The 16745-nt window shown below is 45.5% G+C and overlaps 1 protein-coding gene across 1 annotated transcript in view; it reads right to left on the bottom strand.

Annotated features, from left to right (window-relative positions):
• Nucleotides 1-12520, bottom strand: part of lancl1 (LanC antibiotic synthetase component C-like 1 (bacterial)) — a 96811-nt gene extending 84291 nt beyond the window's left edge. Inside the window, exon 1 of the mRNA XM_070876255.1 lies at nt 12290-12520. Coding sequence (XP_070732356.1) covers nt 12290-12373 — 84 coding nt within the window. The 5' untranslated portion in view covers nt 12374-12520. The remainder of the gene's footprint in view (nt 1-12289) is intronic.
• Nucleotides 12521-16745: the final 4225 nt, after the last annotated feature.

Here is a 16745-nt window from a genome sequence, read left to right as displayed (position 1 = left end):
CACAAAAGGACAAATCCAACCTTGCCAATTACCACACTATCAGCCTACTCCCAATCATCAAAGTGATGGAAGGAGTTGTCAATAGTGCTATCAAGCAGGAGTTGCTTGGTTTGAGTTCCACCTGGTCCACTTGGCTCCAGACCTCACAGCCTTGGTTCAAACATGGACACAAGAGAAGAGTTCCAGAGGTGAGGTGAGAGTGACTGCCCCTGACATCAAGGCAGCATTCAACCAAGTGTGACACTAAGGAGCTCTAGTAAAATTGAAGTCAGTGGAGATCAGGGGGAAACTCCAGTGGCTGGATTTATTTTCTGTCACAAAGGAAGATGATTGTGGTTGTTGGAGGCCAATCATCTCAGCCCCAGGACATTGCTTCAGCAGTTCTTCAGGACTGCATCCTAGGACCAACGATATGCAGCTACTCCATCAATGACCACCTTCTCCATCTGTTAGTGTGTTGCCTGGAAATTTCTGAAATATAAAGTAGACACCATGTTTTTGTTTAAACTATTTTTTTCCACAATCATGAATGATTATGTGGGCATTATTTATTCATATTCCGAGTCCCCTAATCCATTTTGCCTCTCAGTTTGCTTGGTAGATTATGATATTTACCAGAGTAAAAAAGCTTTTCCAATATCTTTCATATTTACTCATCACTCTTTTCCATTTATGTCTTCTGATCCTACTTTCTAGGCTTAGTTTGAATAACCAAGGTATTTAAAATATTAAAAATCATAGAAATTTACAGCACAAAAGGAGGCCATTCGACCTACTGTGTCTGTACCAGCTGAAAAAACAATCCAGCATAACTCACTTTGCAGCTCTTGGTCCGTAGCCCTGCAGGTTACGGCACTTCAAGTGCATATCCGAATACTTTAAAAAATGCGATGAGGGTTTCTGCCTCGACCACCTTTTCAGGCAATGGGTTCCAGACCACCACCACTCTATGGGTGAAAAAGATTCTCAACTCCCCTCTAATCCTTCTGGTCCTACTTCAAAAGTACTTCATTGGCTGTAAAGCATTTTGAGAAGTCTGGTGGTGGTGAAAGGCTCTATATAAATGCAAGTCTTTCTTTCTTTCTCTTGGATTAGTTTGAATAAACAAGGTATTTAAAATAATTAGAATCATGACTTTAAATCTATGCCCCTTGGTTACTGACCTCTCTGCTAAAGGAAATAGGTCCTTCTTATCCATTCTATCTAGGCCCCACATAATGTTATATACCTCAATCAAATCTCCCCTCAGCTTCGTCTGTTCCAAAGAAAACAACCCCAGGCAGTCCAATCGTTCCTCAGATAAAATTCTCGTGTCCTGGCAACATCCTTGTAAATCCCCTCTGTACCCTCTCTAGTGCAATCACAATGTTCCTGTAATGTGTGCAGTACTCTAGCTATGGCCAAACTAGTGTTTTGTACAGTTCAAACATAACCTCTCTGCTCTTATATTCTATGCCTCAGCGAATAAAATAAAGTATCCTGTATTCCTTCTCAACCACCTTATCTACCTGGCCTGCTACCTACAGGGATCTGTGGACATGCAGTCCAAGATTCCTCAGTTCCTCCACACTTCTCAGTATCCTCCCATTTAAGGTGTATTCCCTCACCTTGTTAGCCCTTCGCAAATGAATTACCTCACATTTCTCCGGATTGAATTCCATTTGCCACTGTTTTGCCCACTTGACCAGTCTATTGATATTTTCCTGCAGTCTATTGATATTTTCCTGCAGTCTATAGCTTTCTTCCTCACTATCAATCACACGGCCAATTTTTATATCAGCTGCAAACTTCTTAATCATGCCCCGACATTGAAGTTTAAATCCTTGATGTATACCACAAAATGCAAGGGACCTGGTACTGAGCCCTGTCGAACCCCACTACTGGAAACAGCCTTCCAGTCACAGAAACATCAGTCGGCTATTATCCTTTGCTTCCTGCCACTGAATCAATTTTGGACCAAACTTGCCACTTTCCCTTAAACCCAAGTAGCTTTTACTTTTCTGATCAGTTTGCGATGTGAGGTCTTGTCCAAAGCCTTGCTAAAATCCATGCAGAACACATCAAACATGCTGCCCTCATCAATCCTCCTTATTACGTCCTCAAATAATGTTTGTCAGAGAGTCGGGATAAATGGGTCCTTTTCGGGTTGGAAATCGGTGGTTAGTGGTGTGCCACAGGGAACGGTGCTGGGACCACAACTGTTTACAATATACATAGATGACCTGGAAGAGGGGACAGAGTGTAGTGTAACAAAATTTGCAGATGACACAAAGATTAGTGGGAAAGCAGGTTGTGTAGAGGACACAGAGAGGCTGTAAAGAGATTTAGATAGGTTAAGCGAATGGGCTAAAGTTTGGCAGATGGAATACAATGTCGGAAAATGTGAGGTCATCCACCTTGGGAAAAAAAAAAACAGTAAAAGGGAATATTATTTGAATGGGGAGAAATTACAACATGCTGCGGTGCAGAGGGACCTGGGGGTCCTTGTGCATGAATCCCAAAAAGTTAGTTTGCAGGTGCAGCAGGTAATCAGGAAAGCGAATGGAATATTGGCCTTCATTGCGAGAGGGATGGAGTACAAAAGCAGGGAGGTCCTGCTGCAACTGTACAGGGTATTGGTGAGGCCGCACCTGGAGAACAGTTTTGGTCACCTTACTTAAGGAAGGATATACTAGCTTTGGAGGGGGTACAGAGACGATTCACGAGGCTGATTCCGGAGATGAGGGGGTTATCTTATGATGATAGATTGAGTAGACTGGGTCTTTACTCGTTGGAGTTCAGAAGGATGAGGAGTGATCTTATAGAAACATTTAAAATAATGAAAGGGATAGACAAGATAGAGGCAGAGAGGTTGTTTCCACTGGTCAGGGAGACTAGAACTAGAGGGCACAGCCTCAAAATACGGGGGAGCCAATTTAAAACCGAGTTGAGAAGGAATTTCTTCTCCCAGAGGGTTGTGAATCTGTGGAATTCTCTGCCCAAGGAAGCAGTTGAGGTTAGCTCATTGAATGTATTCAAATCACAGATAGATAGATTTTTAACCAATAAGGGAATAAAGGGTTATGGGGAGCGGGCGGGTAAGTGGAGCTGAGTCCATGGCCAGATCAGCCATGATCTTTTTGAATGGCAGAGCAGGCTCGAGGGGCTAGATGGCCTACTCCAATTCTTATGTTCTTATGTAATCAAGTTAATCAAACACAACTTTCCCATAACAAATCCATACTGTCCTTGATTAATCTGTGCCTTTCTAAATGACGATTAATACTGTTCCTCAGAATTTTTTTCAACAAGTTGCCCACTGCTGAGGTAAGGCTGACTGGCCTGTATTTACTCGGTCTATCCCTATCTGCCTTTTTAAACAATGGTATAACATTAGCAGTCCTCCAGTCTCTGGCACCACACCTGCAGCCAGAAAGGATTGAAAAATTAGATGAGATTAAACTCTAGATGAGATTGTTACCAACAGCACTTTTTCCAGTCTGTAAAGCTGAAGTGTCTGCAACAAATCCTCATAGCTCCTCCTCTACAGTCCAGTTTTGTAACTCTTATTACTCCTTTGCAATATATGAACATCTTTGGCATGGTGACCCAAATTTTTAATGCTGAGTATTTCCTTGGCACACCCATACTACTATGTATGGTATATTTTATCATGCAATTAGCAGGACATGAGCCTCAATGCCCACTCAATGCTCCCTCCAATTCCACTCCTGCCACGTTTTTGACTTGAAGAAAAAGAGGCAACCGAAGGTCATCAGGTCATTATGAAGCAGAAAAATGGGTGAGACAGATGTCAGGTTGAAAATACAAGTGAGAACCAAGCTGAATATAGAAAGTAGAGGTGAAGTGAAAAAGGAAATAAGAGGCAAAAAGAGAGTGTATAAGAATAGATTGGCAGTTAACATAAAAGGGAATCTAAAAGTCTTCTATAGGCATATAAATAGTAAACATAGAAACATAGAAAATAGGTGCAGGAGTAGGCCATTTGGCCCTTCTAGCCTGCACCGCCATTCAATGAGTTCATGGCTGAACATGCAACTTCAGTACCCCATTCCTGCTTTCTCACCATACCTCTTGATTCCCCTAGTAGTAAGGACTTCATCTAACTCCTTTTTGAATATATTCAGTGAACTGGCCTCAACAACTTTCTGTGGGAGAGAATTCCACAGGTTCACCACTCTCTGGGTGAAGAAATTCCTCCTCATCTCGGTCCTAAATGGCTTACCCCTTATCCTTAGACTGTGACCCCTGGTTCTGGACTTCCCCAACATTGGGAACATTCTTCCTGTATCTAACCTGTCTAAACCCGTCAGAATTTTAAACGTTTCTATGAGGTCCCCTCTCATTCTTCTGAACTCCAGTGAATACAAGCCCAGTTGATCCAGTCTTTCTTGATAGGTCAGTCCCGCCATCCCGGGAATCAGTCTGGTGAACCTTCGCTGCACTCCCTCAATAGCAAGAATGTCCTTCCTCAGGTTAGGAGACCAAAACTGTACACAATACTCCAGGTGTGGCTTCACCAAGGCCCTGTACAACTGTAGCAACACCTCCCTGCCCCTGTACTCAAATCCTCTCGCTATGAAGGCCAACATGCCATTTGCTTTCTTAACCGCCTGCTGTACCTGCATGCCAACCTTCAATGACTGATGTACCATGATACCCAGGTCTCTTTGCACCTCCCCTTTTCCTAATCTGTCACCATTCAGATAATAGTCTGTTTCTCTGTTTTTACCACCAAAGTGGATAACCTCACATTTATCCACATTATACTTCATCTGCCATGCATTTGCCCACTCACCTAACCTATCCAAGTCACTCTGCAGCCTCATAGAATCCTCCTCGCAGCTCACACTGCCACCCAACTTAATGTCATCCGCAAATTTGGAGATACTACATTTAATCCCCTCGTCTAAATCATTAATGTACAGTGTAAACAGCTGGGGCCCCAGCACAGAACCTTGCGGCACTCCACTAGTCACTGCCTGCCATTCTGAAAAGTCCCCATTTACTCCTACTCTTTGCTTCCTGTCTGACAACCAGTTCTCAATCCATGTCAGCACACTACCCCCAATCCCATGTGCTTTAACTTTGCACATTAATCTCTTGTGTGGGACCTTGTCGAAAGCCTTCTGAAAGTCCAAATATACCACATCAACTGGTTCTCCCTTGTCCACTCTACTGGAAACATCCTCAAAAAATTCCAGAAGATTTGTCAAGCATGATTTCCCTTTCACAAATCCATGCTGACTTGGACCTATCATATCACCTCTTTCCAAATGCACTGCTATGACATCCTTAATAATTGATTCCATCATTTTACCCACTACCGATGTCAGGCTGACCGGTCTATAATTCCCTGTTTTCTCTCTCCCTCCTTTTTTAAAAAGTGGGGTTACATTGGCTACCCTCCACTCCATAGGAACTGATCCAGAGTCAATGGAATGTTGGAAAATGACTGTCAATGCATCCACTATTTCCAAGGCCACTTCCTTAAGTACTCTGAGATGCAGTCCATCAGGCCCTGGGGATTTATCAGCCTTCAATCCCATCAGTTTCCCCAATACAATTTCCCGACTAATAAAGATTTCCCTCAGTTCCTCCTCCTTACTAGACCCTCCGACCCCTTTTATATCCGGAAGGTTGTTTGTGTCCTCCTCAGTGAATACCAAACCAAAGTACTTGCTCAATTGGTCCGCCATTTCTTTGTTCCCCGTTATGACTTCCCCTGATTCTGACTGCAGGGGAGCTACGTTTGTCTTTACTAAACTTTTTCTCTTTACATATCAATAGAAACTTTTGCAATCCGTCTTAATGTTCCCTGCAAGCTTCTTCTCGTACTCCATTTTCCCTGCCCTAATCAAACCCTTTGTCCTCCTCTGCTGAGTTCTAAATTTCTCCCAGTCCCCGGGTTCGCTGCTATTTCTGGCCAATTTGTATGCCACTTCCTTGGCTTTAATACTATCCCTGATTTCCCTTGATAGCCACAGTTGAGCCACCTTCCCTTTTTTGTTTTTACGCCAGACAGGAATGTACAATTGTTGTAGTTCATCCATGCGGTCTCTAAATGTCTGCCATTGCCCATCCACAGTCAACCCCTTCAGTATCATTCGCCAATCTATCCTAGCCAATTCACACCTCATACCTTCAAAGTTACCCTTCTTTAAGTTCTGGACCATGGTCTCTGAATTAACTGTTTCATTCTCCATCCTAATGCAGAATTCCACCATATTATGGTCACTCTTCCCCAAGGGGCCTCACACAACAAGATTGCTAATTAATCCTCTCATTACACAACACCCAGTCTAAGATGGCCTCCCGCCTAGTTGGTTCCTCGACATATTGGTCTAAAAAACCATCCCTTATGCACTCCAGGAAATCCTCCTCCACCGTATTGCTTCCAGTTTGGTTAACCCAATCGATGTGCATATTAAAGTCACCCATTATAACTGCTGCACCTTTATTGCACGCACCCCTAATTTCATGTTTGATGCCCTCCCTAAGATCACTACTACTGTTTGGAGGTCTGTACACAACTCCGACTAACATTTTTTGCCCTTTGGTATTCTGCAGGTCCAACCATATAGATTCCACATCATCCAAGCTAATGTCCTTCTGAACTATTGCCTTAATTTGCTCCTTAACCAGCAATGCTACCCCACCTCCTTTTCCTTTTATTTTATCTTTCCTGAATGTTGAATACCCCTGGATGTTGAGTTCCCAGCCCTGATCATCCTGGAGCCACGTCTCCGTAATCCCAATCACATCATATTTGTTAACATCTATTTGCACAGTTAATTCATCCACCTTATTGCTGATACTCCTTGCATTAAGACACAAAGCCTTCAGGCTTGTTATTTTTAAACACCCTTTGTCCTTTTAGAATTTTGCTGTACAGTGGCCCTTTTTGTTCTTTGCCTTGGGTTTCTCTGCCCTCCACTTTTCCTCATCTCCTTTCTGTCTTTTGCTTTTGCCTCCTTTTTGTTTCCCTCTGTCTCCCTGCATTGGTACCCATCCCCCTGCCATATTAGTTTAAATCCTCCCCAACAGCACTAACAAACACTCCCCCTCGGACATTGGTTCCAGTCCTGCCTAGGTGCAGACCGTCCGGTTTGTACTGGCCCCACCTCCCCCAGAACCGGTCCCAATGCCCCAGGAATTTGAATCCCTCCCTGCTGCACCACTGCTCAAGCCACGTATTCATCTGCGCTATCCTGCGATTCCTACTCTGACTATCACATGGCACTGGTAGCAATCCCGAGATTAGTACTTTTGAGGTCCTACTTTTTAATTTAGCTCCTAGCTCCTTAAATTCATTTCGTAGGACCTCATCCCTTTTTTTACCTATGTCGTTGGTACCAATGTGCACCACGACAACTGGCTGATCTCCCTCCCTTTTTAGAATGTCCTGCACCCGCTCCGAGACATCCTTGACCCTTGCACCAGGGAGGCAACATACCATCCTGGAGTCTCGGTTGCGGCCGCAGAAACGCCTATCTATCTAAACGGGTGCTAAGAGGGCAGGTGAGGCTGATTAGAGACCAAAAAGGAGAACTACATATGGAGGCAGAGGACATGGTTGAGGTACTAAATGAGTACTTTGCATTTGTCTTTACCAAGGAAGATGCTGCCAAAGTCAGTGAAAGAGGAGGTAATTGAGATATTGGATGGGATAAAAATTGATAAGGAGGAGGTTCTAGAAAGGCTGGCTGTACTTAAAAGTAGATAAGTCACCAGGACTGGATGGGAAGCATCCGAGGATGCTGAGGGAAGTAAAGGTAGAAATTGCAGAGGTACAGGCCATAATCTTCCAATCCTCCTTAGATATAGGAATGGAGAATTGCAAATGTTACACCCTTTTTTGAACAAGAGTGTAAGGATAAACCCAGCAACTGCAGACCAGTCAGTTTAACCTCAGTAGTGGGGAAGCTTTGAGAAAAGGTAATCCGGGACAAAACTAAGTGTCACTTGGACAAGTGTGGATTAATTAAGGAAAGTCAGCACGAATTTATTAAAAGGCAAATCGTGTTTAATTAACTTTATCGAGTTTTGTGATGAGGTAAGAGAGAGGGTTGAAGAGGACATGAGTTTGATATGGGGTACATGGACTTTTAAAAGGTGTTTGATAAAGTGCCACATAATAGAACTGCCAGCAAAGTTGAAGCCCATGGAACAAAAGGGACAGTGGCAGCATGGATACGAAATTGGCTAAGTGACAGGAAACAGAGAAGTGGTGATCGGCTGTTTTTAGGATTGGAGGAAGGTATACAGTGGTGTTCCCCAGGAGTCAGTACTAGGACTACTGCTTTTCTTGATATATATTAATGATTTGGACTTGGGTGTACAGGGCACAATTTCAAAATTTGCATTTGACACAACTTGGAAGCATAGTGAACAGTGAGGAGGCACAGGATACAAGAGCAGCGAGGCTATGCTTGAATTGTATAAAACACTGGTTAGGCCACAGTTGGAGTACTGCATGCAGTTCTGGTCACCGCATTACAGGAAGGACGTGATTTCCATGGAGAGGGTAGAGATTTATGAAAATGTTGCCGGGAGTGGAGACTCTTAGCTATGAGGACTGATTGGACAGGCTGGATTTGTTTTCCTTGGAACAGAGGAGGCTGAGGGGAGACCTCATTGAGGTGTATAAAATTATGAGGGGCCTTGATATAGTGGATAGAAAGGACCTTTTTCCCTTAGCAGAGGGGTCAACACCAGGGGGCATAAATTTAAAGTAATTGGTAGAAGATTTAGAGGGAATTTGAGGGGCACTTTCTTCACCCAGAGGGTGGTGAGAGTCTGGAACTCATTGCCTGAACAGGTGGTAGAGGCAGAAATCCTTCCCACATTTAAAAAGCACCTGGATGTGCACTTGAAGTCCCATAACCTTCAGGTTTATGGACCTAGAGCTGGAAAGTGGGATTAGGCTGAATAGAATCCTGTTGGCCGGTATGGACACGAATGGCTGAAATGGCCTCCTTCCATGCTGTAAACTTTTATGATTCTATAGTGATAGACAGGCTTGTGGAATGGGCAGACATCTTTGTGATTTTGTCACCAAAGTGGATAACCTCACATTTATCCACATTATACTGCATCTGCCATGCATTTGCCCACTCACCTAACCTGTCCAAGTCCCCTGTAGCCTTGAGGAAGAATTCATAGAGTTTATCCGAGATAGTTTCCTTGAACAGTACGTTGCGGAACCAACCAGGGAACAGGCTCTCTTCGATCTGGTACTGTGCAATGAGACAGGATTGATAAATGATCTCCTAGTAAAGGATCCTCTTGGAATGAGTAACCATAACATGGTTGAATTTCAAATTCAGTTAGATGGTGAGAAAGTTGGATCTCAAACTAGTGTCCCACGCTTAAATAAAGGAGTATAAAGACTACAAATTAATAGAAGGCAGAATTGGCTAAAGTGGACTGGGAAAATAGATTAAGGTATGGGATGGTTGATGAGCAGTGGCAGACATTTAAGGAGATATTTCATAACTTGCAACAAAAATATATCCCAATGAGAAGGAAAGAATGTAAGAGAAGGAATAACCATCCGTGGCTAAGTAAGGAAATAAGGGTTGGTATCAAATTGAAAACAAGGGCTTACAATGTGGCCAAGAGGAGTGGGAGGCCAGAGGATTGGGAAACTTTTAAAATCCAGCAAAGAACGACTAAAAAAAAGATAGAGGGAAGATAGATTATGAAAGTAAACTAGCACAGAATATGAAAACAAATAGCAAGAGTTCCTACAGGTACATAAAAAGGAAAAGAGTGGCTGAAGTAAATGTTGGTCCCTTAGAGGATGAGACTGGGGAATTAATAATGGAGAATAGGGAAATGACAGAGACATTGAACAAATATTTTGTATCGGTGTTCACAGTAGAAGACACTAAAAACATCCCAATAGTCGATAATCAAGGGGCTATAGGGAGATAGGAACTTAATACAATTAGTAAAGAAGTAGTGCAGTGCCCAGTAAAATAATGGGACTAAAGGCAGACAATTCCTCTGGACCTGATGGCTTTCATTCTAGGGTCTTAAAAGAAGTGGCTGCAGAGATAGTGGATGCATTGGTTGTAATCTACTAAAATTCCCTGGATTCTGGGGGCAGTCCCAGCAGATTGGAAAACACTGGATTTCATTATTAAGGAAGCAGTAGTGGGACATTTGGAAAAGCATGATTCAATCAAGCAGAGTCAGCATGATTTTATGAAAGGGAAATCATAACGAGCAGAGTGGAAACCAGTGGATGTCATGTATTTGGATTTCCAGAAGGCATTCGATAAGGTGGCTCAAGTGTGCCTGTGCAGCATGCAGCCGTCTGAGGAAAAGAGTGTTTAAAGACCAGGCCCTCAAATCTACCACCAAGCTCATGGTCTACAGGGCTGTAGTAATACCCGCCCCCTGTATGGATCTGAGGCATGGACGATGTATAGAAGGCACCTCAAGTCGCTGGAGATATATCACCAATGATGTCTCCGCAAGATTCTGAAAATCTCCTGGGAGGACAGGCGCACCAACATCAGTGTCCTCGAACAGGCCAACATCTCCATATTGAAGCACTGACGACACTCGCTGGGCAGGCCACATAGTTCACATGCCAGATATGAGACTCCCGAAGCAAATGCTTTATGCGGAGTTCCTTCATGGTAAACGAGCCAAAGGAGGACAGCGGAAACGTTATAAGGACACCCTCAAAGCCTCTCTGGTAAAGTGTGACATTACCACTGACACTTGGGAGACCCTGGCCAAAGACCGCCCAAGGTGGAGAAAGTCCATCCGGGAGGGCGTAGAGCTCTTTGAGTCTCAACGCAAAGAGCATGAAGAGGCCAAGCGCAGGCAGCAGAAGGAGTGCGCGGCAAACCAGCCCTACCGAATGTCTGTCCCACCTGTAACAGGGTCTGTGACTCTCGCATCGGACTGTTCGGCCATTGAAGAACTCACTTTGGGAGTGGAAGCAAGTTCTCCCCGATTCCGAGGGACTGCCGATGATGACATAAAACGTTACTGCACAAGATAAAAGCTTACGGGGTTGGGGGTAATATATTTGCATGGATAGAGGATTGGCTAACAGAGTCAGGATAAACAGGTAATTTTTCGGTTGGCAAACTAACTAGTGGGGTGCCACAAGGATCAATGCTGGGGTCTCAACTACTACAATCATATTAATGACTTGGATGAAGGGACCTAGTGTAATGTAGGCAAGTTTGCTGATGATACAAAGATGGGTGGGAAAGTAAATTGTGAGGAGGACACAAAAAATCTGCAAAGGGATATAGACAGGCTAAGTGAATGGACAAAAATTTGGCAGATGGAGTATAATGCAGGAAAATATGAGGTTATTCACTTTGGCAGAAAAAATAGAAAAGCAAATTATAATTTATAATGGAGAAAAATTGCAAAGTGCTGCAGTAGAGAGGGACCTGGAGGCCTTGTACAGGAAACACAAAACTTTAGTATGCAGGTACAGCAAGTAATCAGGAAGGCAAATGGGGATAGGGGGATAGAGTATAAAAACAGAGAAGTCCTGCTACAACTGTACAGGGTATTGGTGAGGCCACATCTGGAGTACTGTGTACAGCTTTGCTCTCCGTATTTAAGAAAGGATATACTTGCATTGGAGGCTGTTCAGAGAACTTTCACTCAGTCGATTCCAGAGATGAGGGGACATTTCTTCTCTCAGAGGGTTGTAAATCTGTGGAATTCTCTACCCCAGAGAGCTGTTGAGGTTGGGTCATTGAATATATTTAAGGCAGAGATTGACTGATTTTTGAGCCATAAGGAAATAAAGGATTATTGTGAGCGGGCAAGGAAGTGGAGCTGAGTCCATGATCAGATCAGCCATGATCTTATTGAATGGCTGATCAGGCTCGAGGGGCCAGGTGGTCTAATCCATCTCCCATGTCTTGTTATGTTAAGTACCTGAAAGAAAAAAATTGCAGGTCTACGGTAAAAGTGTGTTGGGGGCGGGAGTGGGAGTAGCTGAAGTGCTCTTGCAGAGAGCCAGCACAGGCTCAACGGGTTGAATGGCCTCCTTCTGTGCTGTCACCATTCTACGATGAGGCACAAGAGGGCGGCGACGTGGAAGATTCCCAATCAAGCAGATACAGTTCAACTGAGACGGATAGGCCAGGGTCCAACACTGCTGCGCAGTTGGTGCCCGCTGCAGGCCCTCCCCAAGACAAGAATACAGCCTCCCGAGGCCAATTAATGCCGGCCCCACCCACCCTCCCTCCTGAGTCGCCTCCTTTGCCTAACTCTCTACCCACTAGCCTCACGCACTCACATTGCCCGCCGAGTCGAACAACTGCTCGGTGGAGGCCGGGCCGTCATAGTCCGGGTAGGGGTTTTTGAAGGCTCGCGAGTCCATCCTTTCAGCGGGTTATCGCTTTTACAGCCTGAGGTTCGCAGAGTGCGACGGAAAACTCGGCAACAGTCCGTGGAGAGCTAGGCCGCAACCCGCGGTAACCATAGCAACCGCTGCTCAGTGCACCAACCGACCTTGTCATCAATCACAGCAAGACTCGCCCCTTCAACTATCCGCCAATCAGAGACCGATACCATCAACCACCCGCCAGTTAGAGACCCGCCCCGTTAACCACGCGCCAATCAGAGACCCGTCTCTTCAACACCACCAGAGACCCGCCCCGTTAACCACCCGCCAATCAGAGACCCGCCCCGTTAACCACGCGCCAATCAGAGACCCGTCTCTTCAACACCACCAGAGACCCGCCCCGTTAACCACCCGCCAATCAGAGACCCGCCCCGTCAACGACGCACCAATCAAAGTCCCACCCCTTCAACATCACCAATCATAGATCCGTGCCGTCAACCACCCGCCAATCAGAGTCCCGCCCCTTCAACATCACCAACCAGAGACCCGCACCATCAACCATCCGCCAATCAGAGACCCGCCCTGTCAATACGCGCCAATCAGAAACCCGTCTCTTCAATACCACCAATCAGAGACCCGTTCCGTCAACCACCCGCCAATCAGAGACCCGTCTCTTTAACATCACCAATCAGGGACCCGTTCCGTCAACCACCCGCCAATCACAGTCCCGCCCCTTCAACATCACCAATCATAGACCCGTTCCGTCAACCACCCGCCAATCAGAGTCCCGCCCCTTCAACCACCCGCTAATCAGAAACCCGCCCTTTCAACATCACCATTCAGAGACCCACCGCGTCAACCACCTGCCAATCACAAAAGCAAACTACTGCTGATGCTGGAATCTGAGATAAAAGCAGAAAATGCTGGAAATCCCAGCAGGTTAGGCAGCATCTGTGGAGAGAAACAGAGTTAATGTTTCTGTGACCCTTCGTTAGAACCGCCAATCACACTGACCCGCTCTCAGTCCCCCTACACCTGACTGTCAGTGCCTCCTGACCTGCTAAGTGTATCTAGAATTCTTGGCCACCCACTGGATGATTGGCTCACAGCAGTCTTAACTGGAGTTCAACCCCTTGCTCTATTGCATCCTTGTGCTGATCTCCATCATTTCCTTCATTACACCAGTGTCAACACTCCAAAAGTACTTCATTGGCTGTAAAGCGCATTGAGACATCTGGTGGTCATGAAAGGTGCTATATAAATGTAAGTCTTTCTTTGCAAATATGTGCCCACCTTACCTGTAATTCCACGTTTGAACCCCTTGAATCAGGTTTCCAGCCCATCCACAGCATTGAAATGGCTCTTATCAAAGTCACAAATGATATCCTGTAAATCTTTTACTATGTTAAAGGCATTATATAAATACAGTTGTTTTCAAATCCCTCCATGGTGATGCCACACCCTATCTCTGTAATCTCCTCCAGCCCCATAACTTTCCGAGATCTCTGCGCTCCTCCAATTCTGTCCTCTTGCGCATCCCCGATTTTCATCGTCCCTCCATTAGTGGCCATGTCTTCAGCTCCCTGGGCCCTAAGCTCTGGAATTCCCTCCCAATACCTCTCCGCCTCTCTACCCTCCTTTAAGATGCTCCTTAAAATATCCAGAATGGACTTCATAAAGTTCCCAATGAGCAGGGACAGTCAGAATGAGAGGGCTTAAGGGTTTGGAAGAATTGTAGGCTTCCCCAAGGTTCAATGAGCCATTGACTGCACACAATTCGCCTTGTGAGGTCCATTACACAACTCAGAAGTCTAAAGAAACCGAAAGGGATACCACCTCCTAAACGTATAGCTGGTCTGCAACCACATGTAACTAGATTGCTAGATTTATTTTCCAAGTACAATTTACATGGATGGGATAAGCAGATTTATTCATTTTCAATGAAGCAAAGGCAAAAAAACAAACATGCCCTTTTACCTCGATTTGTGAGGAGGTAACGACATCTGTAGCAATTTAGGATCACAGTGAGCGCACATGATGCTTTCATCTTGTGTGATAGCAGTGTGAAACGAATGTTTCAGGGACAAAGACAAGGGCAAGGCTGAATGATCGGGGACAAAGGTTAAGGCTTTGCCACCTGGCTCATGAACCCCCCCCGCCTCCGGAAGCCGAGCACCGCTACAATGACAGCTGATAACACTCATAATAAAGGTTGAAACTGACTACTGTGAAAAATGAGCAAGTGTGACCTTAGCTCCTTTAATAAGACTCTAGAGTGCAGGTACCTTGTGGGTGGCCTGCTTAAATACCGTGCTCCCAAGGGATGCTGGGATCCCTTGGGACTCCAACAGGTAGGTCCTCTGGTGGTAGTGTGATACAGATTGCAAGGGGTTAAATACATAACATCACTCCCCCGTAAAGTTAATAGTACACTTATTTACAAGGTGAGACGATCTGGGGCTTTTCGCTCACTTGTCGATCGTCTCGGTACAAAGGTGGGTGTGGGTGAGTTGGTTAGTTCTTCACTGGGCTGCTGGGCAGCCGGTCTTTCTGGGCTGCTGGGGATTTTGAGTTTGGCTTCGTGGTCAACCATGATGTCGATTGCCACGTGTGTGTGTTGGAGGGTCAAAGTTGGTGGTGTCTTCTTCGGGTTGTTCATAGCTGTTGGTGAACCGCAATTTGATTTGGTCCAAATGTTTTCTACACGTTAGTACATTGGCCAATTTGACCTGAAACACCCTACTCCCCTCTTTGGCTATGACCATGACAGCGAGCCATTTGGGACCATGTCCATAATTGAGTACAAACACAGGGTCATTGACCTCAATTTCGCGTGACAAATTTGCGTGGTCATGGTACACACTTTGTTGATGCCGCCTGCCCTCCACGTGATCATGGAGATCAGGATGGACAAGAGAGAGCCTTGTTTTGAGCGCCCTTTTCATAAGCAGCTCAGCTGGGGGAACCCTGGTGAGTGAGTGTGGTAGCTGAGCAGCACTCGGGACAGTCGGGTCTGCAGGGAGCATTCCGATACGTGTTTCAAGCTTTGCTTGATGGTCTGAACTGCCCGTTCTGCCTGGCCGTTGGATGCGGGCTTGAACGGGGCAAATGTAACGTGCTTGATTGCGGGTCATGAATTCCTTGAATTCAGCACTGGTGAAACACGGCCCATTGTCGCTGACTAGGACATCAGTCAGGCCATGCGTAGCAAACATGGCTCGTAGGCTTTCAATGGTGGCTGTGGACGTGCTTACAGACATTATTGCACATTCAATCCATTTTGAGTAAGCATCCACGGTAACCAAGAACATTTTGCTTAGAAAGGGGCCCGCATAGTCCACGTGGATCCTCGACCACGGTTTGGAGGGCCATGACCACAAACGTAGCGGTGCCTCGCTGGGTGCATTGCTCAGTTGAGAGCAAGTGTTGCACTGGCATGACTCTCAATCTGAATCGATGCCGGACCATCACACATGGGATCTGGCTGCGGTTTTCATTATTACGATGCTTGGGTGGGTGCTATGCAGTTCACAAATTAATGTATCTCTGCCTTTCTTGGGCAAGACCACGGTACAACAGACAATCCGCCTGCAGGGATATTTTGTCTTTGCGCCTGTGGAAAGGCTTCATCGCCTCCTGCATCTCCGCTGGGACGCTGGACTAGCTCCCATGGAGGAAACAATTTTTAACCAAGGACAATAAAAGATCCAGGTCCTGATCTGGCGGGCAGTAACGGGTGACTTTTTGTTTTCGAATGCATCCATTACCATGAGCAAGTCCGCAGGCTGTGCCATTTCCACCCCAGTGGTGGGTATTGTGTTCCTAACACAGATGAGACTGCATACAGGGAGGTTAAAGTAACAGTGACCTCAGTCTTTATTAAGACACTCCAGAGTGAGTCATGTATCTTACATTATTATATATAACTGTATCCTAACATGCTATACATGACTGTAATAAGATATGACCTGTAACCACCAGCATACCTTACCACCAGGGGTGCACTTGCAAGAGACAGGTATATAAGGGCAGGTCTCAGGCAAGTGCAGCATTCCAGAGCTGTGAAATAAAGGTGCAGGTCCAGAGTGACCGTGACTTCACTACATGCCTCGTGTGAATCTGTACTGAGGGGACAGGACTTTACAGTGGCGACGAGTTACGGGATTACAGAATCCACAGAATGGCGAACAACGGATCAGATAAAAAGTACAATGCGGGAGACAATTGGGAGGACTTTATAGAAAGGCTCCAGCAAAGCTTTGTAACCAAAGACTGGTTAGGTGACGATAAGGCAGACAAGAGAAGAGCCCATCTCTTGACCAGCTGTGGCTCTAAAACATACGCTTTAATGAAGGATCTGTTGGCACCCGAGAAACCAGCAAGCAAGTCGTTTGAAGAATTGAGCACA

This window comes from Pristiophorus japonicus, chromosome 3 (genome assembly GCF_044704955.1).
Source record: "Pristiophorus japonicus isolate sPriJap1 chromosome 3, sPriJap1.hap1, whole genome shotgun sequence".
NCBI lineage: Eukaryota > Metazoa > Chordata > Chondrichthyes > Pristiophoridae > Pristiophorus > Pristiophorus japonicus.
The sequence above is the reverse complement of the archived record's forward strand: the minus strand, read 5'-3'. Positions and strand labels throughout refer to the sequence as shown.